General features: G+C 49.7%; 1 protein-coding gene across 1 annotated transcript in view; it reads right to left on the bottom strand.

Annotated features, from left to right (window-relative positions):
* Nucleotides 1-418: 418 nt before the first annotated feature.
* The window catches only part of Morn5 (MORN repeat containing 5), a 28,986-nt gene continuing 3,754 nt past the window's right edge, over nucleotides 419-25,650 (bottom strand). Inside the window, exons 3-5 of the mRNA XM_057755744.1 lie at nucleotides 23,963-24,074; nucleotides 21,844-21,975; nucleotides 419-637 (exon numbers count right to left, since the gene is read on the bottom strand). Of these exons, the coding sequence (XP_057611727.1) occupies nucleotides 558-637; nucleotides 21,844-21,975; nucleotides 23,963-24,074 (324 nt within the window). The 3' untranslated portion in view covers nucleotides 419-557. The remainder of the gene's footprint in view (nucleotides 638-21,843; nucleotides 21,976-23,962; nucleotides 24,075-25,650) is intronic.

Genomic DNA, 25,650 nt, shown 5'->3' with positions numbered 1-25,650 from the left:
CTCCCTGGAGTCACTGTGGTGTTCTGTTGTTTTGAGCATTCTTTTAACTGTTTTATAGATGCTGGAAGCTGAGGCTCAAAGAACTGACCTGCCCAGAGTTGCATGTGGGTGGCTGTGACAGAACTGAGATTTGGATCCTGTAGAGATGCCAAAGCACCTTGTGGATCCAGTGCCCAGAGGGAAAGGCGGTCCCGGGGGAGGTGCCACTGCTGAGATGAGACCTAGTGAGTCACCAGCCAGTCACATTTCTCTGAGCCACAGATTCCCCATCTGCAGAAGGGAGGTTTTTACCCCCTTAGCTGCTCATTCAGTTAGAAATATGTCAGAAGATGAAGGTTCTTGAACGTTCCATGTATAAGAAGTAATTGGGAATGCAATATCCATATATTCTGACAGGCAAGTCTGGGCTTGGGCCCAGTGCCACCAAGGTGATACTGAAGCAGGTGAAAAGGGGGTGTCTTCTAAAGCCCTCACCCTCAGGGCCATTCAGTGCAGGAAACCTTTATTCTGAAACTCAAGCCGAAGCTAGAACGGCAGCCGTGCGTGGGCAGAGGGAATCACAGCTTGGGTTTCTGTGCGGGCTTCTCTGCCCAGCCCTTGCGGCAGGTCCTGACGATCCACTCATGTTCATCATCATCTGTAGGGAGAGAAGACAGTTAGACCTGTACTCACTAGGACCCTCAGGCCCGGCCCTGGGAGACCCCCAGGTGGGATCTTGGGGCCTGGGTGCCTTCCAGCACCAACTGTTGACCCAGGTGTTTAGCTCTGAATGGCTGGAGCCGATCTTTGTTTAACTGTTACAGCATCCCTCAGCAATGCTCCTGGCTGGGAAAATGGACCACTAAGTTAGAGAAGAGTGTGTGGTTTGAGGATGGAGCTGATGAAGACAGCCCGAAAGCATTTGGCCACCCTGAGTTGCTTTGATCCTGTCGGGTGGAGTGGGCGCCTCACACTCAAACAAGCGCCTGCTGACAACCATACAAGCAGCAGCCTGCTCACACTGGGCCAGACTTCGGCAGAAGTGCTAGGAGACAGTGGGAGACACGGAGGAGACTGCTGGTGTCATCCTTTCAGAGACGGGATGCATCCGTCGCATGGCCTCCCCACAAGTGCATCTTTCCCACCACTGCAGATGAGCACACAGGCTCACAGGGGTCTGGCCACAGTGCCCAGCCTCCTGGTCAGCATGTGGGAGAGCCGGGAGGATCTCAGCCCATGGCTGACGCTTTTCCAAGCTTCACAATTGAGTGAGCACCGATCTTCAGTCCATAAGCAGCGGTCCTTCCCCCCGCCCTTTCTGTATGGGACCCTCTGTGAATTTATCTGATTTTCCTTTTTTCCCTCTTTCTCTTTTAAATAAACCCAGTCCCTCCCCCAGCACTACAGGGACCCACTCTAATAGAAGGGCATGCACCCCTAAAAATGCATGCAGCTTTGTAAAATATGCCCTCTTGTTTTGTGTACAAATGTGTTTTTAATTTACAGAAATGGCATTGTGCTGTGAGCCGCATTGTGTGGGACTTTTTTCGATCTGGGTCCGTTTCACTTTTCCTGTGGCCAAATGCACAGCTAGTTCTTTGCTTGTTACCAGTGCCTCATGTTCTGTAGCTGGCTGCTCTCATGGCTGATTCTGTTCTCCAAGGGTCACCTCCAGCTTCCCAGAACCGGGGACACCAGGCAGAGTGGGACTTCTGCCTTTGTGGACACATGGGAGAACTTGCCTGGGTTTGTTCTGAGAGGAGTGCCATGGGGCTGCACACATTTCACTCACCTGTACCCCCTACCACCTGCCTGTCCTTCCTGTCCATCCCTGGCCTCAGGATAGCTTCCTCTGGGCCACAGAAATAGAGGCATTTTCTCCCTACCTCTGCTTAACCCACTGCCTTCCATAGGAGAAAGGTACTACCCATTCTCTTCAGGTGACAAACGCTGGACTCTGAGGACCAAGGGGACTCACTGAAAGCTGAAAAGCAGAAGGCTAGTGAAAACCTCCTCCAGCCCTTGCCCAGGGACACTCCCTAGGGTCACCAGGCCCACACTGGGAAGAAGTTTGGGGATACCTGAATGTGTCACACAAGCCCTGCAGCTCATTGGGTCTCTGTAAGAATACAGCAGGGGTTGGGGAGATCATGTCCCAGAAACTGAGGTTTTAGATCCCCAGCCTCTGGAATCTCAGCCAAGTTCATCTTGGCTGTAAGGCTAACTTCTTGGTTGCAGCCTAACTTCTCACCCCAGGGCAAATTTGATGATGTGAGAGCCAAAGTTGCCTCTGCAAGAGCTAGCCCCTGGTAGGTGACCCTCACGCTAGCCCCTACCTACCTTCAGTATTTCTCAGTGTGACTTAAGAGAAAGGGCTTGCTAGTGAGAACATGTTCTGCCCTTGGGAGAATGACCAAGGTTCTGCCCTTGGGCCTCAGTTTCCCCTAGCAGGCTGTCTGAATGTCCTAGCTAAGGCTGGCAACCCAAGGGTGTGTGGTGGGGTGCTGCGCTGATTTGTCAGCACACAAGGAGTTAACCGCTGGTGGAGCCCACTTTCGCCACACTGTGAGCAGCCTGGTTGATAATTACAGTTCTGAAGTCTCCAGGCTATTCGAATCAGTGCAGCTGCAGCCTCTTCAGCGGTAACCCCTGAAACCAGACAAACTGGGGGTATTGTGCTGAACCAGTCCTCAGGCCCCTCCCTGATGGTTACAAATTGACAGCAATGGACTTAACAGCCCTCTTCACTACTCGGTTTACTCTCTACCTGGCTGCACAGCCACCAATTTGAATCCCAGATGCCTTTCCTCGGGCAGCTGCTCCTCCACCCTCCCTCCACCTCCTCGGTTCCCCTGGCCCTGCCACGCCAGGGTGAGGCTGCTGGAGCACATTTCATCAATATTTAAAATGGAATTAAACCTGTAGCTTTGATTAATGCCTCCTGGAGCCCGAGAGTAGTGATTACTATTTTGCAAATTGCAATTGTTGGAATATGTTAATATGATTGTCTGAGAACATCTTCACCTTCTCGGGTAATTTTCCTCCTTTTTTGGCAGGAGGGGAGGAGGAGGGGAAGAAAGCAAAAAAAAAAAAAAAAGACGGGGAAAACACCCCCACGAACTCTTTAATCAATTGTAAATGATCAGCCTTGGCAGAGTTGTGGGTGGTGCAAAGGGAAGTGGGAACAGGAGGGGAAGACTTCTGGTTTGGTGCATTTAACATCATCCTAAGTTTTTGGATCTGGTGATGCCACTCTGGGACACCATCCTAAGAAAGCAATGTAGTAGCTGTCTCCATACAGTTTAGAATAAGAGAACAGAAAACGGGGTAGATTTCTAAATTAGGGAATGGTTAGTCTGTTGTCTATTCATTCATTTAACAAATGATTTCTAAATATTGTCCATACCAGCAACCTTCTGGCGTGGGGAGGAAGCAGTGGGCTCTCACTGTAAGCCATGGGGAGGGAATATTTAGCAGCCAGCGAAAATGATAGTTGTGAAGTCGATATGGCAATACAGGGGAAATGCTTTTGATGAGATAATAAGCCAGAATAATAAGATGATGCAACAAAACAAAACACCTCCCCACAACAAAAATCTGTGAACTTGTTATGCAGAAATCCCTGCTCCATGTAAAATTGCAGCTCAAAAAAAATTAAAAGTGATAAAATGAATTGGGGTAACTCTGGGAAGTGAGATTTTTCCTTCCTGTTTTTTGGGTGTTTTCCAAATCTTGTTTACTTAATGTGATCTGATCACAGAAAAAAATTTTAAATAATCCTTGCCTTTTTTGTCCTGCCCTGCAGTATAATGTCTTGGTGATTTTTATGTGTTTTGTTCATTGAAATACAAGATTTTTAGGCTCCTAAAAACACTAATGTTTTTATACTTCTAAAAAGTAAAAATTCTAGCATAAAATATTGGCAAAAATACACAAAAATCTGAATAGATGCCTTGCAGAGTGACCATCTCCCAAAATAAGGGAGAAGAAAACGTGCGCACGCGCGTGCGCGCGCGCGCACACACACACACACACACAGCAACTTTGCAATGGAGAAACTGACCTCAGCTAGGACCAAGGTTCAGGACAGTGGCAAGCAACCTCCAGGGAACCTGTCTCCTGGTTCCATTTGGATAGAAATGGCCCTCACTTTTGTGGGCTTCTTCCCCAAACCTTACAATCACAGCCTGATTGGAAGAGAAACATCTAAACTTTCTGCATGAAGGCACATCCTACAAAATACATGACCAGTGCTCCTTAAAACTGCCCCCAAACAAGAAAAGCAGCACCTATGGGTGTAGCCTAGTTGCTGAGATCAGTTCCTAGCCAAACCAAAACATGGTAGTGTGCACCTTTATTCCCAGCACTCAGGCAGCAGAGGTAGGTGATCTCTGAGACTGAGTCTAGTCTGGGCTCATAGTGAATTCTAGACCAGACAGGGCTACATAATGAGACCCCATCTGAAAACAAATAAAACCCACTAAATAAAACAGAAAAGCTGGAGCAACTGCCGCACTTCAGAGGAGCCCACAAAGACACAACTACATGTGTGAGTGGACGTGAGGGAAAGAAAGGGGATTGGATTAAGCCTTAGACCTTAGTTAAATTAGTTCACCAACACTGGTATCGGTACAAATGTACTAATTTGCCAAGTGTGTCACACAACAATGGCGATGAATAAGAGGATGTGGGCATGTGGCTGAGAACCGCTGTAGGGTCCTCACACTGGCATGTGACTGTATTGCTCTCAAATAAAAATGGTTGTTTGTTTCAAATGCATGAAAACAGAGTGTGCTCCTCACTGACCACATATCATGCTCGCCAAGAGAAGCCAGACCCCTGAGCACAGTCAGCTGCCCAAGTGAAAACATTCACGGTTTGTCTCCCTCGGCCCCTCACACCAGATTTCTTAGATAATGCCGACCTTCCCATTAGGGACCCCTCTGAGGGTTGCTAGCAGATACCCTACATATCAGGTATTTACATTACGATTCCTAATAGCAGTAGAATTATGAAGCAGCAACAAAAGTAACTTTATGGTTGGGTCACCATAACATGAGGGTCCCAGCATCTAGGCTGGGAATCATTGGCCTAGAGCTAAGCTCTTGGTGCAGGGACCATTGCACCCAGCACACATAGGTGCCCAGTAAATGCTTTGCCAGGTGAATCTGAATAAGCCTTTTCCATCCTGCTCTGCCTCAGGAGTCTGCAGCTAGAGAATAAGGAAGTTTCCAGCTAGCCTGGGATACCTAGACCTTCTAAAACACCAGACTAGGATACTCGCCTGATAGGCACAAGGAGAACTTAAGTTCTGTCTTCAGCGGAAAAAAAGAATCAAAAAAGGCCTAAACAAGAACATGTCAGCTGTGGTATACTTTAAATCCAGACATCAGATTACTCCTTTTAACACAAGCAACTCTTGATCTAGGTGATGCTCTGAGATTTCTTTCAGAAGTCTAAATTCCTATAGTGGTAAAGGCTATGGATTGGGAAGGGGCCTATGCATTTACTTGTCTGGACACAAAGGACCTCATGATGTGTGTAGACTGGGCCCTCATGCTCACCTCTACTCCACCCTCACAAGCCCTCCCTGACAATGAAGCCAAGGTCATGGTTGCTTCAAACAGCAGCCACGTCATCAGGGCCTAGCACAGACCCAGAACATTTAAAGTACTTAATAACTATATGGTGAACAAATGAATAGAGAAATGTAAACTTGGGGACATAAAAGTAATAGATTCACTCCGTGGGACTGAGATCAAAAAAAAAAAAGAGAGAGAGAGAGAATATCTTCCCTCCTTGGGCAAATGGAGCTCCTCAGATAGTAGGAAGTTGCCAAGTGCAGGCCCAGGACTGCCAGCAGCTGCTGCTTTTTGTGTCCTGAGGCCATAGGTTGGGCGCTTCACCACCTGGCCGAGGATCATACCTGAGGACTAACCACTTGCAGGAATGCCAAGCCTGACTGGTCTATGGTTTCCCTTCCAGCAAAGACGGAGAAGGACCAGCCTGCATAGGCCAGATATGGGCCAGGCCTGCCAAGCTGTGCACAGGTCACAGGTGGCAGCAGTTGAGTCTGCAGGTCAGCATGACACTGACGCAAGAAGACAGCAGACGGGGGCAGTATGGCTGCACACTGGTTAAAAGTGTGGCTTTTGAGGGCTGGAGAGGTGGCTCAGTGGGGCAAGTGTGAGGACGTGAGGTCAGACACCAGACACCAGCATCTGTGTAAGTGTGTACCTTCACTGTAGATAGGGTGGATCGGTGGATCCCTGAGTGTAAGTGTGTACCTTCACTGTAGATAGGGTGGATCGCTGGATCCCTGAGTGTAAGTGTGTACCTTCACTGTAGAGAGGGTGGATCGCTGGATCCCTGAGTGTAAGTGTGTACCTTCACTGTAGATAGGGTGGATCGCTGGATCCCTGAGTGTAAGTGTGTACCTTCACTGTAGAGAGGGTGGATCGCTGGATCCCTGAGTGTAAGTGTGTACCTTCACTGTAGATAGGGTGGATCGCTGGATCCCTGAGTGTAAGTGTGTACCTTCACTGTAGATAGGGTGGATCACTGGATCCCTGAGGCTTGCTGCCTTTGCCGTCTAGATGAAACTAGCTTGCTGACTAGCTCCAGGTTCAATGAGAGACCCTTCCTCAAAACTAATAAGGTAAAGAGCAACAGAAGAAGGTAACTGAAATTATCTCTGACTTCTATGTGTACAACACACAAGGAAGTGCACACAAACACATATATACAACACTCACACACACAGTATGGCTTTGGAGCTCTGTGCCACTACTTTGGGCAAGAGTTTGCCACCTTGCTGAACCTGTTTGCCCCTCTAAAAATGTCTTTGCCAGGAATCTTTGTCATGAAGTCACGTCTGAAACATTCTTAGGACAACTCTTGCTGCACAGGGAATGCCAAAGACCCAGAGAGAAGCCAGAAGTTAGTTGTCTTTACAAGGTAGGACTTCTGAATCAGACAGACCTGGGTCAGATGAAGAGCCACCCACTTGCTGGGTGAGCAGCCCTTCACTTCTGAGGCAGGATCCCATCTGCACGGTGGGTTGAACCAGACCTCCTACAGAAAGAAGACAGGGGAGGCCTGGCCGGGAAGAAGGGTGCTCCATGAACACTGAGGAGGTGAAAGCTAGACATTGCTTCAGTGGGTTCTTAATTCCCAAACTGGATGATTGCAAGGGTGTGTTCCCTAAGGGACTCACCAGTGTACCCTTGGGACTTCTGGGTCCCTGGCAGATATGGGGTGGGGGGAACCACAGGGAGGAGGTCTTTACTCAGAATTGGCACCATGAGGATCAAGAGGCACAGCTCAGCTAATGAGCTTCTGTTCAAAGCTAAGAGGACAGGTTGGGGCAGGTGAGCTGTGGTGGGCAAACAGGTAAATTGGGGTCACCAGGCACCCACAAGCTGGGCTCTTGGCACACCTTTGGGTTATGTAACCCTGTGGTCACCACTCCTATGCAGATTCCACTAGTGTGAGGGGAGGGGTGTGGACTGGGAAAGGGAGGAGACCCAGAATGAACAAGGCGGCAGACCTCAGGGAGGGAGGGTAGCCCAGGCCAGAGCCTAGGGAGGCTGAGCTTTGTGTGTGCGTGTGAGTATATGTGTGTGTGTGTGTGTGCATTCATGTGCATGTACATGTATGTGTGATGTGGTGGTGGTTGTGTGTGTGTGCATACATGTGAATGAGCATACATGTGTATGGTGTGTGTGAGTGTGCATGTGTTTGTGCGTACATGTGTCGGGGTTTGTGTGAGTGTGCGTGCATGTGTATGTGCATGAATGTGGTGTGGGGGTGTGTGAGTGTGTGTATATGTATGTGTGTGCCTGTGTGTGCGTGTGGTGTGTGGGAGGTGGTGTGTGCATGTGTATGTGTGCACACGTGCGTGTGTGTGCATTCATCCCTCCTCAACAAAAGAAGGGACTGCATGGCTTACTGTAAGGACAGCTTAGGAGATGTAGTGACCTCCTTCTTCACTCCATTGGGGCAGAGTGGGAGGCTCAGTGAAGCTGCTAGTGTGTGTAGGGAACAAATGCCCATTCTACTGTGTGCCTGCGAGTGTGCCAGTGGTTAGGTTTGAGGGTGGAAGGAACACACTGTAATGCATGGAGCTCTGGAGTATGTGTGGCACACTGCGTGGAGCTGGCCGAGTGTGGCAGTGGAAATGTATCTGAAGTTGGGGTGTATGGGATCACAAATACAGGGAAGAGACACTGCCAACCTCGTCATGCCAGACAGGCAGTGGGTCCAGGGCCAGGCCAGGCTCTGGGACAGAGAGCATCTGTCACAGGACACTGCCCTTTACTTCTGGGGTCAGTGCCAACAGGAGTCCAGACGGGGATGGAGTTACAAATCAAATTGGACGTTCAGCCCATGGCAGGCACCCCCATAGCTCTGCCCCACCTCCAGGACAAATGACAAAGGCATGGGATGGTGGAGGTGGACCGATGCCGCCGTGCCCTAGCGTTCCTTTCACAACTCCCAACAAAAAGGAGACTTGGAACTTTTCTGGTGGTGGTGGTGGCCAGAGGCAAAGACCTCAGTACTGTCAATATTGACTGAGAAGTCCCTGCCCAGGCAGAGCCTGCTGCAGACAGGTGAGAAGCCGTAGGCTGCTCTTGTCTCTCCTTGTAGTGAAGCATCCTCTTGGGAGTGGATTAGCACAAACCACATCACCCCTTGGTAACCAGAGCTGCAGAACCCAGCATCCACAAGCTTGCCAAGGCCCATTCAGATATAAGAGGCTTGGAAATAAAAAAGGAAATGGTAGGACTGAAATAAATAAATATTATAATTAATGCATTCAAACTTGATTAGTTATTAATTCTAGAAATCAAAACAATTTTATTATCCTTGAAATCTATTTGCAGGCTGTTTCTTCATTTTGCCAGAATTCTGTGCTATACACACCCCTCCCAAGAAATCAGAGCTAATGTAACAGAACTGCAGTCAAATAATGGACCACGAAGAGTTGGAGAGACCCAACAGTAAACAGAGCTTGTATTTTGTTTTAATATATTGAAATGATGGGGATAGAGGCGCCAAGGCTTGGGTGCCTTAGGAGCTCTCATTGGGGACAGGTGAGTTAAGAATCTCAGGAATCTCAGAATCTACCTGGGGCCAGGTGCTGGGCACCTCAGAAACACATGCCCTCCCTCAGTGGACCTCATGGATTCTTCTGAAAGTCTGGCTGGTGTGGCTTAGGGTGGGAGTTGTGAGTGCTTCAGTTGCTGGGTAAGGGGAAAAGTGCCCCGAGACAAATAAAAAAAAAAAATGAACCTTAGAAGTTCTTTAGGAAGGCCCTAGGCTAGAAGGACACTTCTCTGAGTGCCACAGTTTTTGACCACGTTGGAACAAAGAAGAGAACCTGTTGCTGAGGTGGCGAAACACACATGACTTGTGCTTGTGAGTGATACTAGTCTAGAACCATCATCTGTGTCCAGTGTGGACAGGAGGCATTCGGGAGTGGGGACTGCACACCTGGCCCCTCTCCCACCCCAGAACAAGTGCATGCTGAGCGGAGGGTGCATGAGACTAACACTGTTGGTACCACACTATTCTTCCTGCTTCCCTACCCTTACTATTTGAGCACTAATAATTGATTTGTCTTTCTCGGCCACATTCAGGATGCCTGCTATAATAATAAGAGAATTCAGCAAAGCTGAGTACCATAGCCAAGGTCACCCAGGCAGCCTGATTTCATAGCATCTGCTCCTTTTGCCCTGATCTCTGGTTTACCTGGATGATGGAAGCCAGTGTACAGTTGGCAGAGGCTGGATTAGGCTGGGGTGGCCAAGACAAGCAGGAGGGATGGGAACTATTCTTCGACACTGGTTTTGCAGGTCAGTGTTACCATCTCTGGATCACAGGGTAGGGAGTTCAGGCTCAGAACCAAAGCCTCTCCACAGGCTCACCAGTGACAGATGTGGTGCAGCGACAGCCACATCTGTCTTCATCCCTGCAGCCTGTGCTGTGGCCATGCCCCACTTCCTGAGAAGCAGCTCTGGCCCTGACTGCTCATTGGCTGAGGGATAGAAGCCAAACACCCTAACCAGCATTCACTCACTTCATTCTCTGTCTGGAACACACAGCTCAGACCCACTCGGACACACCCATCAAAGCCCTGCTGGACATCACTGCTTTAGGAAGCCCCCTTGAGTCCTCCCCCAGCCTCTAACACACAAGCAGGTCAGAGTGCTAAATCTGAGGACCCCAACTGTTCCTTCCCTTTCTTTTAACAAACCCCATCTCTTGCTCCTGAAGGTCAGCCTTAGCACCTCATTTTCTGGGCCATTATCTCAACCACATAGGACACAGTCAGACATTCAGCTCACTGCTGTTGCAGCTCTGGGTACCCGAGAAATGAGGGCATTCTTAGTTTTGGAAGAAAGAACCTCATACTCAATATTTTAAATTAAATATGAACATGAACATCACAGGCCACATGGAAGTGTGTTGGACTGCCTTCCACGTGTCATTTGTGGTTTATTTGAGCACTGGGCTCCCTGAAGGCCCCAGGCTTCCTGTCTCTGCCTGCTTTGTCTGTACTTTTCTCCATCCTGCACTGATTTGGAGTTTTGGGGAAAGCTCTGCGCTGTCATATGAAGCCCTCATGTACACAGAAGAAAAGCGAAGACCCGAGTCTCGGGTGTCAGGGGATCTGAAGGTTGATAAGAAAGGATGAAGATGAGAGGCCTGTACCCCAAAACCAAACACCAAGGAGAGATCTGGGAACAGCAGGCCACAGGTTCAGTTTTCAAAGCAGTATCAAAAGCAGGTGGGTGGAAGCCAGAGACTAGACTGCTAGGGACCCTGGCTCTCTCGCTGTGTGGTGTGAAGGACATACCTGCTTTCTGCTTTCTATCCGTGGTACAAAATCACCATTCCCGTGATCATGGCATGCACCACCCCATGGGCAGAAGCACGCTCTGTTCCCCTAGACTGCCTGCACCAGTTTCACGTTCACTGTAACTCTAAATGACAGGTCCTCTACTAACTACTCCCATCTTTCACAGGACTCTGCATTTCAGAGACGGTAAGCCACCTGCTCAAAGGTGCCCAGCTCACAGTGGCATCTCCAAGAGTTGACCTGTGGCTCTAGCGACCCTCAGATCTAGGTATGGGCTCCCTGACTTCCAGAGCTGAACTGAGGAAGAGAGGTGAGGCTTCTGCCCATGGTTCTGGCCTTGCACTCACTTCCATTAAAGGAGACAAAACAAACCATGCTGGCCAGACTGATTCCAGCTGCGGAAGGGGAAGCTATGGCCTCTGGATGCCTTCAGGAGGCTGCCCTGGGGGCAGGGAAGCATTGTTACCATAGTCCACGGTCCCGCAGTTGGAAAGGGGATTTCCAAGAGAGGGTGACAGTGGGCAGTTCTGTAGGTCAGGAAGGAGCAGCAAGCAGGGCACGCTGTCATTACCAAGCATGGATCTTGGCAGGGACCCATGGGTAGCTTTCAAATGGACCAGCCTTACCCTTTCTAGGCCAACTTCTGTGGAGGGCCCCATAGCTTTACCTATGTTATCAGAGAGACCTGGGTTCAAATGCTGACTCTTCCCTTTAACAAAGGCATAATTGTTAGCAAATAACATACTCCCTGGGCCTCAGTTTCCCCATCTGTCAAGTAGGGAAAATAGCATCCCTCAAAGGCTAGGGATGGGCTAAGCTTCTGGCACAGTAGAGGCTTCAGTGTGCCTTCTGCTGATGGCACATATCCATGTCTGCTAGGAGGGACGTGTGCTCTGTAAGGGCATTTTATCTGGCAGTTCCAAGTGTGATATTATCCCTTTACAAAGCCTTCATTATGGTGCTGCTGACAATGCCACAGATAAAGCAGGGATGCCCCTGCGTGCCAGCCTCCAGGTGATTATAACATTTGGGTAAATTGCCTTTTGTCTTGTTAGAGAGCTAGCAGTGGGAGGGGCCGTGCGGGAGCCTCACTGGCCCACTTACAGAAAACCCCAGGGAGGCTCCACCGAGAGATAGCCTGGGTTCGGGGCAGAAGCTGCAGCTGTCAGTGGAAATTCAGGGTTCTAGCCCTGGCTGGACGGACCATGGTTGAGGGTGTGAGGGTCAGGCCTGGGATTGGCCATCTTGGGGGAAGCAGCTGCTTCAAGATGAGGGGAGTCTTGACTTTCTACAGCCCTGGAGGACTCTCCTTCTGAGCTGGATTTTGAGCATAAAGTAAACATAGGACCCATCTTAGCAAAGCAGCCGTCTGTAGTCAGACTGCTCCATCTCAGGCGCTGGGAGGCCATCGGCTCCCCCACCAGCAAACCCCACCTTCTCACTCAGAGCCAGCCCCAACGCCATGGCTATTTAGCTTTGGAGTCAGCCGGCCCTGGGCTTAATTCCAGCTCTGCCGACCACGAGCCACTGCACCTCCATCTCACCGTCTGTGAAGCGGGAACGGTCAGGAGAGCTACTTGCCAAGCCTGCTGGTGTCGCAGGCGGTGGAGGCCTATCCCTGGGATGCAGCAGGGGCGCTCATAACCGCCATAACATTCCACATGCCCCTTGGTTCCCTTCTGTTGAGCATCTGGGATGTTTAAACTTCTGAAGACTAAACTGGCCTTCCATTTTCAGGTGTACAGTCTGCAGTATAGTCTATAGTCTAGAGTTGCCTGGGGTGGTTGCCCGTCCCCTGTGAACAGGCCTGGCATGCAGGTGAGCCTGAATATGACTCTCATCTGTGCTGAATTTCCTAGGGGAGATTCTTTAAAGTCACTGAGCCTCAGCTTGTCAAATGTGGCTGACAGCAGGACTTCCTCCTATGTGAGAGTGGATGTCCACTCAGTGGTAGATCTTACCACCATCTTCCTCTTCCTCCCAAAGGCTCCAGACAGCACAGGCCAGGTCACAGCCCTTCTTCCCACTGCCCACTGAACCAAGCACACATTCAAGTGAGGTCCATGGTCTTAATTTTGAATTCTGTCTGGGACCCATAGGTTCAAGCGTAAAATGGGCCTCTCTGCAAATAATCTCCAGCGTGTGATATTTTTATGAAACCAAGCCATTGTTTCTGATTGAAGAAAAGTCGGTGCTATTTTGAAGAGAAGCGCGATTAGGCAGTGGCGTTCTCTTTCACCACTGGGAATTAGATGCCGTTTGAGAGATTGTGAGCTCCAGGACACTTGCCAGATGTGCTTGATTCTACATTGCAGACAACAAAGGGGATAATGTTGGCGGGAATCTTGACGGCACTGCTGATGATCGGGATATTCTTTGGGGATGGTACTGAGACCTTTCGGGGAAGGATTTCAGCTTTTACATGCACTAATTTGGGATGCTCACTCTCTGTCTTGCACAAAGCAAATTTAGTTCATTGTTAGCTGTATCTGTTAAAATGGTTACAAGGGTTTTTCCTTGAATATTAATAATGTGCCTTTCATCGGAGACTCGCGTGGGGTGTCATTAATTGGGAGGGGGAGTGAGGATTAGTGGCATAGTACTCTCAGAGATGATTCCTACTAGTGCTATGGAGGTGAGCAACAGACACATAAAAAGATGCATGAACAAAATGCCGACATCATTTTGGCTAATCGGTCCTGAGAAGGTGAAGGCGGCACATGTGGGGGGTGGGAGCACTAGTTAATCTCTTGGTTTTTCATCGTATTAAAGGCAATTGACCTGAATGTCTTCAAATGCTTCCTCATTGGATCAAAGTGTAGAAAGGACCACTTTTCAAAAAAGGCTACACTTAATTGGGAGACTGTAGTGGTTCTGTCTTAAGACTCGAGAGTGGGGCTTCTCATCCATTTGGGAACCTTTCTGAGCTCCAGTGACTGTGTTTGGTGGAGGAACAGCCGTGACTCATGTATGCCCAGACTTAAGAGGCCAATGAGCATGAGATGAGTTAGTGCACATTCACAAGAAGAAAATAATAGTGTATTTACCAGCGTGCTGTGACTAGGACGGAGTGGCCAGGCAGTGAACACAGGGGAGAAAGTATTCAGCTTGTGTTGTCAAAGGTTCCCGGCCAAGTGTGGCAGCCTGGCTGCTTTGGGCCTCTGGTGAGAGTGGCATCTCAGTGGAGGGTGACATGTGAAGGGTTGGATGTGGCACTGGAACCCAGGTATCACAGACCCTTGTGATGGGATGCCCCAAGTGACCTAAGGGCCTCCCCTAGGGCTCCACCTCTCTGGGGCCCCGACCCTTCAACATGTGGAGCTCTGAGGGGCTGTGCCCACAGCCGAACTACAGCAAACAAGCTTTGGGTTTGGGCCTAACTTTGTCAACAGCTGTGTGACCAACCAGAAGCAAATTCTTTTTTTAAAGACTTATTTTATGTGTATGTATATGCCTGCCTGGTGCTCATACAAGCCAGAAGAGGGTGTCAGATCTCCTGGAACTGGAGTTACGGAGAGGGCTGTGACCCACCATGTGGTGCTGGGACTCGAACACGGGCCCTCTGCAGGAGCAGCAAATGGTCTAACCACTGAGACATCTCTCCAGGCTCCCATAAGAAACTTGCTAGCCTGTCGGACCTCACACTGTAAACTGCAGGTCACGCTAGCTATCCTGTTAGAGATAAGGTGAGGTGAGAGCTGAGAGAGTCCAAAGCCCAGGGCCTGGCCTGCTCCGCTCCAGGGAGCTTCCCAGCCTTGCCCCTGAGAGGGGGGTGTGCGGGTGAAGTCATCCTGAAGTGACATCAGGCTGGCCTCCTGGCTGGCTCCGTGCTAATGCTGAGGGATGAGGAGGTCCTGGCAGGGCAGGAAGGCGGGAAAGGCTGTCTGTGCCGCTGCTCGCTCACAATGGCCGGTAGCCTGGGAGGACTTGAACATGGTGTACAACACAGGAGTGGGGAAGGTAGACCTTCAAACAAGGTGAACCCAGACCTGGACCCCTAGCTCCCAGCAGCATTCTGTTTCCCAAGCTGAACCGGGAGGAGGCAGCAAAATTAGCATAGCCAATCACACTTGTCTCCCAAGAGACTTCTTTGCTCCTTAGCATCCAGAGAAAACATAATAAGCCCCAGGGCCCCACTTACTCCTCTTTCCTCCAGCCTGAGTCAGTAATCATCATAGTGATGGCAGCCTCGAGCCGCCAATCACTGAACACCTGTGGGGCCAGGTGCTGGGCTGCCTAGTCATGTACTTATTCTCCCTTTGCCCCGCAGATCCTCCAGAGAGATGTTACCACAATACCCATTTCATAGATGAGGAAACTGAGGCTCTCAGAGCACAAACTGAGCTATCCATGATGACACAGCTCACCTGTGTGTGATCTCAGACTAGGGGCCTACCAATAATGGGGTTCTAGGCCCTGTGTCTTTAATCGCTACAGCCCCTCTCCCAGTCCTCAGGCCTCTCATGGGACAGAAGGTCCTAAACAAGCCTGGTTTGTTGTGTTTGCTGTACTGAGAGGGGCATGCACTAACTGTGCCCAGTGGCTATCACTTACTAGTTACTGTTCTAAGACAGGAAGCTCCGGGGAGGAGGAAAGATCACTAACGGGGAGATGGAATAGTTCTAGCGCCTCCAGCCTGCCTGCCACTCTGAGACCTGACATTCTCATCTCGGGACATCTCCTGCCTCCATTCCAGATGCCAGCATGTACATATGGAGGCGTTCATGAGGCTTGAGGCAGCACACGAGCAGAAGCTGAGAGGCGGACAGAAATGGCTAATGCCGCTAGCTAATACAGCAGGAACCCGAGTACTGTGCGTCCACCTAGCAGCTAAGCCCAAGCTCAAACATTAGACCAAGAAACACAAACCCTGCAGATCAGATATGGCCTGAGTCCCCATATTATGACCCTTTGTTGGCCAGTGAGATGATTTGAAACCTTGGCACCATGTAGAAATATAACGGATTGCTTTCATTCAAAATAGCGTTGTCTATTATGTGTGAGAACTGAACTTTGAATCTCAGAAGGAGAACATATGAGATGTTAGAGGAAGGGCGCTACCTGCCTGTCTTTTCTTTTACAAAGACTTGATCGGCTCATGGGACCTGTGAGATGCCAGGAACGGTGATGACAGACATAGTCGCCCAGTCCATGACCTCATGAGCTCCCAAACAAAGACACTTCACTGTCACAGGCTAAGTAATGCTGGGAAGCCTATGTGACCTTAGAGGAGAGGGAGGCAGGAGGAGCCAGGAAAGGCCACCTCTGGCAGTCCTTGGAGAGAGCTGTGAAGTCAGCATAGTGCCGAGCAGTCAGCACCTACCAAAGAGCAGACTAGAAAACACTGAGCATTGCGTGTGTGCAGTAGGCATACGCACATGGGCTGTGTCTCGTGTGCGGTCATCTTGATGTGCCTCAGGGCCTGTGCCTTCCCCCTGCTGCTGTGACAAAAGCAACTCGAGGTGGGAAGACTCCACATGGCCCACAGTCTGGGTTACAGTCCAGGCGAAGTCAGGAGGCAAGAGCCCGAGAGAGCTGGTTGCACCCACCATGGTGCTCAGCCTGCTTGCTTCACTCTTACATAGCCCTGCCCAGGGAATGGTGCCACCCACAGAAGAAAGGTCATCTCATCTCAAATAAGTATTAATATAACTCCTCACAGACACACCCACAGGACAACTGATCTAGACAGTTCCCGAGCAACACTCTCCTCCCAGGGGACTCAATTTTGCCAAGTTGATAAAGAAAACTAACTGGCATAGCCTAAAGCCAAACTCAGGAGAGCCCAGGTCGCCTGCTCATATCCTGGAATGCTGGAGGTTTGCAAACCTTTTTAGTGAGTAGAAGGGTGGATTTAAATTATCACTAAAAGCCCAGCACAGCTTGCATGCCTACTTGGAAGGCTGAAGGAAGAGATGTGCTTGAGCCCAGGAGTTCAAGGCCAGCCTGAGCAACATAGCAAGGCTTTGCCTCAAAAGAAAAGTTAATTTTCACAGTAACTGAGTGCTGCGGGTGCCACAGTCCCCAGCTAGGAAAGGCATCTCTTGGGCTGGAGAGATGGCTCAGCAGTGAAGAGCATCCTCATGGTGGCTTACATTCAGAGAGCGGGGGCAGAACTGTAACCCAGGTTTTATGGCCACCAGCCTGGGCCTACCAGGGTCCTTTCAGTCGCCCTCTCCCACCCACCATCTGACCAGAAGGGTCTCCTATCTAAACTTAACTCTTGCTCTTTTCTTTCTGTGTAATGGGTCTTTCTAAAGGACAAATCAGTCTGAAACATTCCCTTCCTCTAGTCCTTGTCCACCCTACCCCCACCATGCTCCTGTCACTGTGGTTCCCAGATGGCAGACACTCTCTCCCAACTCTAACTTTGCACATGCTGTCCCCTGCTCTTCCCAGCCCCGCTGTGTCTCTCTGCCCGTGTTGGTTTCAGAGGTGTTCTGTAAGACCGCCCTGGCCTGCTGGCCTCCAGGGTCAGCTGTCCCTCCTGTGTGCTGGCAGCACTCTGTGCTGTAAGGATCACTTCCTCAGCAGTCCTTCCTGCTCTGCTGGAGAAGATTCTGGGGCACTGCTACCATCCCATACCCAGCCCAGATCCAGACACACAACAAGTGTGTAAATACCTGTCGTGCAAACCATTGGTGTCCACACTCCAAGAGCCCCAAAATGTTTAAGTACACGACCAAGAACGGCTTCTTCTGGAACACTCTGGTTACTCGGTCATGACATATGTTTCTATGCCTCTGTGTCTTTACACATTTACATATCCTCTCTGCCTAGCGTGCCCCTCCCTGACTCTCCTGCTAGTGTAATTACTATGTATCCATTGTTGGTTTAAACACATCTGACCAGACTGGCCTCAAACTTGCTATGTGCGAGTATTGTCTTGTCCTCTTGGTTCTCCTGCTTCCACCTCACAGGTGCTGAGATTATGGGCATGTGCCACCATGCCTGGGCTTCATCCATATGAGACAAGCACTCTACCAATTAAGTGACACCCCAGTCATTCATTTTTTAAGACCCATTACCTCTGTGAGCCCTGTTCTCTGTATCATGTTCCCCTCTCCGTCATCTCCCACTTAGTCAAAAGTCCTGCCCATTACATTGCAAATGTGTGCTTCTGGGTCTGTCATGAACATCAGGCCGTGACTCTTCATTGGAGCAGGATGCTACTCTGGGGAAACGGGACTGGAATACAATTCAAACCTTTAAAAGCGTCAAATGAATCTCTTGCATTCTACCCTAACCATAGAAAGATTTAACAAACACATCACACTCTGGAATGTTCCAGAATAGACTTCATACTGCCCTACTTCTGCAAAATGCTCCCACTGACCCACTTCCCAGCAAATTTCATAGTCAAACACATTAGAGACATGCAAGAAATATATTTCCCTGCCCCCACCCCCAGGGTAGAGGTTCATAGTTCACATCCATTCCTTGATTTATCTGGTTTACATATCCTTACTTTTTTTGTTGCCCTCAGGATTGAAATGAAGACCTCATGCATACTAGACAAATGCTGTCTACCTTGAGATACACCCGGCCCTGCTTAATTTAATCAGCATCCACTGTATGCTAGTTCTGTGTTCAGTGCCAAGGCATGCCTGCTGCACTGACTCAGGCTTTAGGAGGAATGTTTGCCCTGCAGCTTCAACTTCACTGGTTTACAGATCTCAGTTCTCAAGGGGGTGGTCCTGTCAGGTGATGCAGCATGGCTCCAATGAGTTTTGCTATGGAATGATCTTTTTGTGCACTGTGAAGATGTGTCACTCTGGTTGGTTTAATACAGAGCTGAACGACCAATAGCTAGACAGGACTTTTAGGCACAGAGGATACTGGGAAGAAGAAAGGCAGAGTCATGGAGAAAGCATGACATGTAGGCCACGAGGTAAAAGTCATGAGCTACGTGGCAGCACATAGATGAATAGAAATGGGTTAATTTAAGTTATAAAAGCTAGTTAGAAGAAAGCCTAAGCTATTGGCTGAGTTTGCACAATTAATAAGTCTCTGTGTGGTTATTTGGGAGCTGGCTGGCAGGACAGAGAAAGACTCGCAACAGAGTTTAGCATGGAGGAGAGCACTAGACAGGCTGGAGTGACTGTCACTGGTTATAGGCTAACTGGGTTGCTGTTATACAATTGGACAAAGGAACCACTACATAGAACCCAGGGGTTCTCCACACTCCTTAACACTTCCACTGCTGGTAGAAACGTAACAAAAATAGAACCAACCAACTGAACAGCCAGAGTGTTTCTGTTTGGACTTTTTGGCAGGTCTTATCAGGATTCAGACCCTTTAAAATGACAGTTTAGGTAACCTTGCCAGATTAAACAAACAAACAAACACAAAAGCCGAGACCAGAGGAAATATAAAGCTGGAGGCTAACAGGATCTGGTGTGAAGTGGAAGAAAGAGCTCATGAATGTTATGTTCAGCTTCATGGTCAGTCAAAGATGTGGTGATGGCGGTCTCGCCCGTGCTTCTGTCTGTAGTCTTCTGCGCCCACAGCATTGGTTTCCTTGTGCTCCCCTATATATGCCTTCACCTCCCCCAAATTGTTTCATAGAAGGATTATTGACAGTGGCTGGCTGGTTATAGGTTCTTTAAGCAGGATTGATTAGAAATTAATATTAGTTGAACACGGGTCTAGGGTCTTTGAGCATCTGTCTCCCCATGTGACAAAAAGGTGCCAGTATCTTTGTTTTTCTAGAAAGGACAATTCAGCTTGTTGACAACATGTGGTAGCCTCATGTTCCATACCAACTGGGGCACAGAGGACATACCTTTATGGGGAAGTTTTAACATCTGCTCAGGAGCAGTGTGACAGAAGACTGGGTTTTGGAGGTACATTCACGCTCTGCTCTGTGTAGTGGGGGGCACGGCAGCAGAGGTACATTCACGCTCTGCTCTGTGTAGTGGGGGGCACAGCGGTGGAGGTATATTCACGCTCTGCTCAGTGTAGGGGGCACAGCGGCGGAGGTACATTCACGCTCTGCTCTGTGCAGGTTGAGGGGGTATAGCAGCGGAGGTACATTCATGCTCTGCTCAGTGTAGGGGGCACAGCAGTGGAGGTACATTCACGCTCTGCTCTGTGTAGTGGGGGGCACGGCAGCGGAGGTACGTTCACGCTCTGCTCTATGTAGGGGGGACATGGCAGTGGAGGTACATTCACGCTCTGCTCCGTGCAGGTTGGGGGGGTATGGCAGCGGAGGTACATTCACACTCTGCTCAGTGTAGTGGGGGCGGGCACGGCAGCAGGGCACCTTTGCACTTTGCCAGCCAGTTCTCTGGTTCCTTTCTGTTTCGTTTGCTGTTCATGCTAATGTTTCTTAGAAGTGGCATTTCCCGCCCAATGTCATTTTTTTTCTACACTTCCAGAAACAGCGTCATTGCACTCCTCACAGACTCCAATGGGCAGTGCCCACATGGAGCTCAGCTATAGCCTGACAATGCCCTCTTCTGAGTTCCTTAGTACCTCCACTCACTTCCTGTGACCCCCACTGCTGCCCTTTGCCCTAGGCCCAGAGGTGGGGCTGCTGCATGTGTGACTTTCTCTGCTGTCCCCATGTTCTTTTGGTGCTTTCTTGGTGCTGGCCTTTTAGCCAAGCTCCCGACAGTCACTTCTTCCTATTTTCTTTATAAGTCCTGAATACAAGTGGAGGTGCGAGTTCCTTTCACATGGACCCTATGACCATTAAGCAAATGGTGACAGAAATAGGCATTTACAGCTGAAATACATGTGAGAAGGACACTAGCGTTCGATAGGCCCTTGGGGGAGTCACCCTGTTTAGCACTGGCTCACTTGGTCCTGAGGCACAGTGTCCCCACAAGAAGGGGTGTCACTGGGCCCTGGATCTCAGCATTCCGTATGCTCTTTTCAAAGCAGTTCTGGATTCCAGCCTTGGGATCAGCAGATGCTTCCCTGGCTCTCATGCCAGCCCTATTGGCAACATCTGCATCCCCACTGACTGAGTGACGTCCCTGTGGGAAGGGGATGCTGTTCACTGCCGTGGAGCCATTCTGTTCTACTAGATATTTCCTCACACAGAGAGCTTCTCCACAGACTGCAAATCCCTTAAAAGTATATACACCTCTCTCTCTCTCTGTGTGTGTGTGTGTGTGTGTGTGTGCGCACGCGTGCACGTCTACAGATGTTTGCACGTCTTTGAGAAGGATATAGCCATCAGTACTGTAGTGGGACTATGACCCCAGGAAGACAACTGTGACCCCATGAATTATAGGAAACATTCATATTTTTATTTGTACACTGCCTCCTGAGAGTTAGGTCACTGTGAAGTCTTATCAGCCTTGGGGTCTCTCACTAAAATGAAGTTCTGTATGCACCAGCTAGCCGAGGGGCCAGTCAGCCAGTCAGCCTTCCTGGACTACACGGAGTCAGTGCTCTTTGGCCATGCCTGTGCTTTCCCACTGACTGACAAGCTCCTTCCCCATGTCCAGGGTCAATTCCTAGGTGCCAATTGAGAGGCCATGTTCTTCTCAAAACCTCTGGTACCTTGGTTCTGGACTAGGGACCCTAAACTACTCCTTCATGGTGCCCCCACCCTTCCACTTCTAAGGCCATGTCTTCCTTCTGATGGCCTGCTCCATGATGCAATCAGTTATCTGTTGATTTCTCTACTGCCTATGGGAGCATCAGCTCCAGCAGGAAGGGGCCGGGATGTAGCTTCTCTCTGCTATACCCAGTGCCAAGCATGGCATCTAGCACATGGCAGGGTCCTACTAATGCTAATGAAGGGATGCTTACAGAAAGAAGAGCCTTACTCTTTCAGCACACACTTCTGTGCTCTCACAGTTAAACGCGGAATGTCCTTGCTCTCATTCTGGCCGTGCACAGACCTGCCAGCTTTGAGGTCAAGGGGACATCCAGATGACCACATTCATCTCTTTCTTAATATATTCACACATATGCATGCGCATGTGTGCTGTTATCCCTGTAGGTGAAGAGAAAGCATGTCCGCAGTGTCAGCATACACCTACCTGCATTTCTCAGAAAGCGGTTCCGGTAATCCTTAATGACTCTGGTCCTGGGATCGTAGAAGCCATCACCACAGTCATAGCAGCCAATGGGGATTTTTCTAGGTGGGTCCATGTTGGTGAGCTGAGAGATACCTTAAGGAGGCACAAAGGACAGGTAGTATATCACCAAGGTCATGTGCACCCCCAGCTGCTGTTCATGTGGCCGTGGGACCAAAGGCTACTTTTGGAGGGCCAGGAGCAAAGTCATCAGGAACAGGGCCCAGGGAGCATTTGAAAAAGGGGCAGTGAGCAAGGCCTTGGGAGCTGGACCCTTTGCCTTCTCTGATATCATCCTCATCTATTTCCTGGGCCACCATGATAAAGTTCTGAAGTCAGAGAAACCCGGGGGTGAGTCAGAGATGGCCAGGAGAGTAGATTCAAGAGGTCTAGCCAGTGTGTGGACAGAGGCCACAGGTGTGAACCCTTGATCGCACTCAGGACAGAAGCCACAGGTGTGAGCCCTTGGTCACACGCAGGACAGAGACCATAGGTATGAACCCTTGACCACATTCAGGACAGAGGCCACAGGTGTGAACCCTTGACCACACGCAGGATAGAGGCCATGGGTGTGAACCCTTGATCACACACAGGACAGAGGCCACCAGTATGAACCCTTGACCACACGCAGGACAGAGGCCACAGGTGCGAACCCCTGGCCACACACCAGGAAACCTAAGAACAGAACCTAGAGAGGGAGGTCACCAGGAAAGGGCAAACAGAGGTCTGCACCTGGACTTTCTCTGAAATAGCCACAGTGGTACTGTAGGCGGAGTCTGCTTGTTTGTCCCAATCCCCCAGCCCTGAAATAGTCACACAGACACTGTATTCATTACAACACTGCTTGGCCAATCACTTAAGCACATTGCTAGCTAGCTCTTACGTCTTAAATTAACCCATTTCTATTATTTTGTATTTTACCACGAGGCTCATGGTTTACTAGTAAGGTTTGTGGGAATCTATCTCCTTCAGCAGCTACATGGCATCTCTATGACTCTGTCTTCTTATTCCCAGCATTCAGTTTAGTTTTCCTGCCTAGCTCTATCCTGCCCTGACACAGGCCAAAGCAGCTTTATTCATTAACCAATGGTTCATAGCATACAGAGGGGAATCCCACATCAGTGGTACCATTCGTTGTTTCTTGTGTACTAGACATTTGGCTCCTCCTGTCTCAGGTAATCCTCAGAGTAGCCCCTTCTTACAGAGGGAACTCACATCAGAGGCTGAGTAACAGGCCCAGTGCAAGGTAGCTAGGAAGCTGCCAGGCTCTGGGCCCTGGGTGCTAAGTGACACAGTAGGGAAGGAGTGGGTCTGAGTCTGATCCCTAAGTCAGGGGCACTTGCCCAGGAAGGAAGGGGCATACAGACATTTTAAGTCTTGGAATGCCATGACTGGAGTAAAGAGGGATGCTGGAATGTTCTTTTTAATGTTAAGTCCTGAATTTCCCTTTCTCTGAGCAGAAAGTCGAATGCCCACCATGCCGTGCTTGCATATCTGCATCACACAAAAGCAATGCTTGAATGTTGTCAAATTATACACTTGACCCTGACCAAAACACATGTGTATTGGCAATGATTGCTGCATGCCTCAGCCGAGTTGCCATCTTAGAGATGCTCTCGATTTTCTCCCCTGTGAGGCAGGGCAGGGAGGAGTGACCAGATGGGGCACCCTAAACAGCCTAAGAGAAGACAGGGACCGGAGGGACCCAGCCCACAGAGCACATATCCCGTCAGCCTGTGTCCCCCTTTCCCACCCTCTTGTGCTGTAATGCTTACATATTTTTAGCATGACAGCTGTCGTGTGCCATACACCTGACATGCATGCAAAGCACCATTCCAGGTACAAATTTTCTTATTGGCAATGGACTTGTAAGGCAGAAAACACTGCTTCCCTGACTTGGATGGGGAAAGCTGAGGCACAGAGAAGAGGGGTTCCTTGGTCTTCCCCCCTTGGCCAGCCCCGGGGCCTGAGATGTGAGGACTGGGTCCTGTGGCTCCTCTGGGCCTGCTGCATCCATCTTCCCCTTGGGACCAGGCATTCATTTCAGGTGCCTTCAACCTCCCTCTCGCTGTGGGTGTGCTACCTGAGGGCTTCAGGCCGTAGCAGATCTCGGTGTGGAATCTCCGGTCATAACTGTCACAGTAGTGCCAATGTCTGTCCTCATACTGCAGCCCATCAGCAAAGGTGTACTTGCCCTGGAAGGAACCAAAGGAGACCAAAGCCTTGTTACCAAGGAAACAGTCGGCTTTTCACTGCCTCAGGAATGAAGTGACAGCTGTCACAGTGGCCATGGTTGTGAAGATTAGGGGCGATAGAGATACTGCACCCAGCCTATGTATGATGCAGAAATCATGGCCACTGCATGGAGCTGGGCAGGTGACCTAGGCTCTGATCAGGTTCCTCATTGATAGGATTAGGATGACAGTATCCCTCTAACAGGAGTGGCTGGGAATTTGGTGAGATAGGTATGTGCCAAGCTTATCTGGGAGGTGTGTGTGTTTTCCAAAGAGATTAGCATTTGAGTTGACAGACTGAGTACAGAGATCACCCTCGCCCATACAGATGGGCATTGTTAAAGACCTGATCAGAAGATGGGGCAGAGGAAGGACCACTTGCTCTCAGCTGTCCTAGAATGCCCATTTCATCTCGGCCTTGGACATCAGCACACCTGGCCTCTGCCTCTCGAGAGTCTCTGCATTTCAGTTTGGACAAGAACTCCAGCTCTGGCTTTCTCTGGGCCTCCAGCTTTCAGAGGATACACTGTGGCCCAGCTTCCACTATTTCATGAGCCAGACTCTTTCTATCTGCCGTGCCCTCCTGATCACCCTCCTCTGAGTGCTCTAATACCCACAAAGGAACATTTGCACATGCTGTTTTTCCTTTTATTATTATTGTAGCTGGAAAAGCCAGAGCCAGGAGCCACAGCCTCCCGTCCAGATATGTGCATTCTGTTCTTGCTGCTTCAGAGCTAAAGGAAACCTCAGGATGTAAAGAGCACATCAGCCTAGGCCTCAGGAAACATGGGTGGAAATTCCCACAATACTGTTTGTTCACTGTGTGACCTTGGGTAAGTCACATCCCTTTCCTGAGGCTTAGAGTCCCCAAGCTATAAAAGAAGAAACATTTCTTAACCTTTATTTAGGTCATGCGTCAGGCCCAGCAAACACTCAGGGAAACTCAAATGAGTGCAGGTCATTTCCCCGCAGAAAAATATAGTTCCATATTCACAGAGGCTTTTGTGTGTGTATAAATCAGGGGTCCACTGATCCCTAAGTTCTACCCATAAACCCCAAGATGAGAACCTTTGGATTAGATGATGTAGCAGTGGTGGTGCTGTGTGTCAGGAGATGGCTGAGAATGCACACTTCTCCCTCTACAGTCAGCACCATTGTGGGCGGCTAAGCTCCGCCGTCCCACCCTACCCCCAAAGCTGACCAGACCTGCTGGAACTTGTGAATGTGTTACCTTGCATAATTTTAAAAAGAGACCTCTTCTAGAATCTCTCAATGTGAGGGTCCTTACAAGAGAGAGGTAGACAGGTCCAGGGGAGAGGATGAGACGACAGGAGCAGGGGGAGAAGAAGTGACTTGGAGCTGTAAGCAGAGACTGGAGTGATACCTGGGCCTGAGACGAGAAATGCAGTCAGCTTCTAGAAGGTAGAAAAAAAATGTGAGGAAAGAGATTCTCTCCTGGAGTTGGCCTGCTGGCCCTGTTTAGGCTTCCAGTCCCCAGCCATACGATGGTTCATGGAGGCTGACTTAACATGGTCAG

Source organism: Chionomys nivalis, chromosome 22 (assembly GCF_950005125.1).
Source record: "Chionomys nivalis chromosome 22, mChiNiv1.1, whole genome shotgun sequence".
NCBI lineage: Eukaryota > Metazoa > Chordata > Mammalia > Rodentia > Cricetidae > Chionomys > Chionomys nivalis.
Note: the sequence above shows the minus strand (reverse complement) of the source record. Positions and strands in the feature narration are given on the sequence as shown.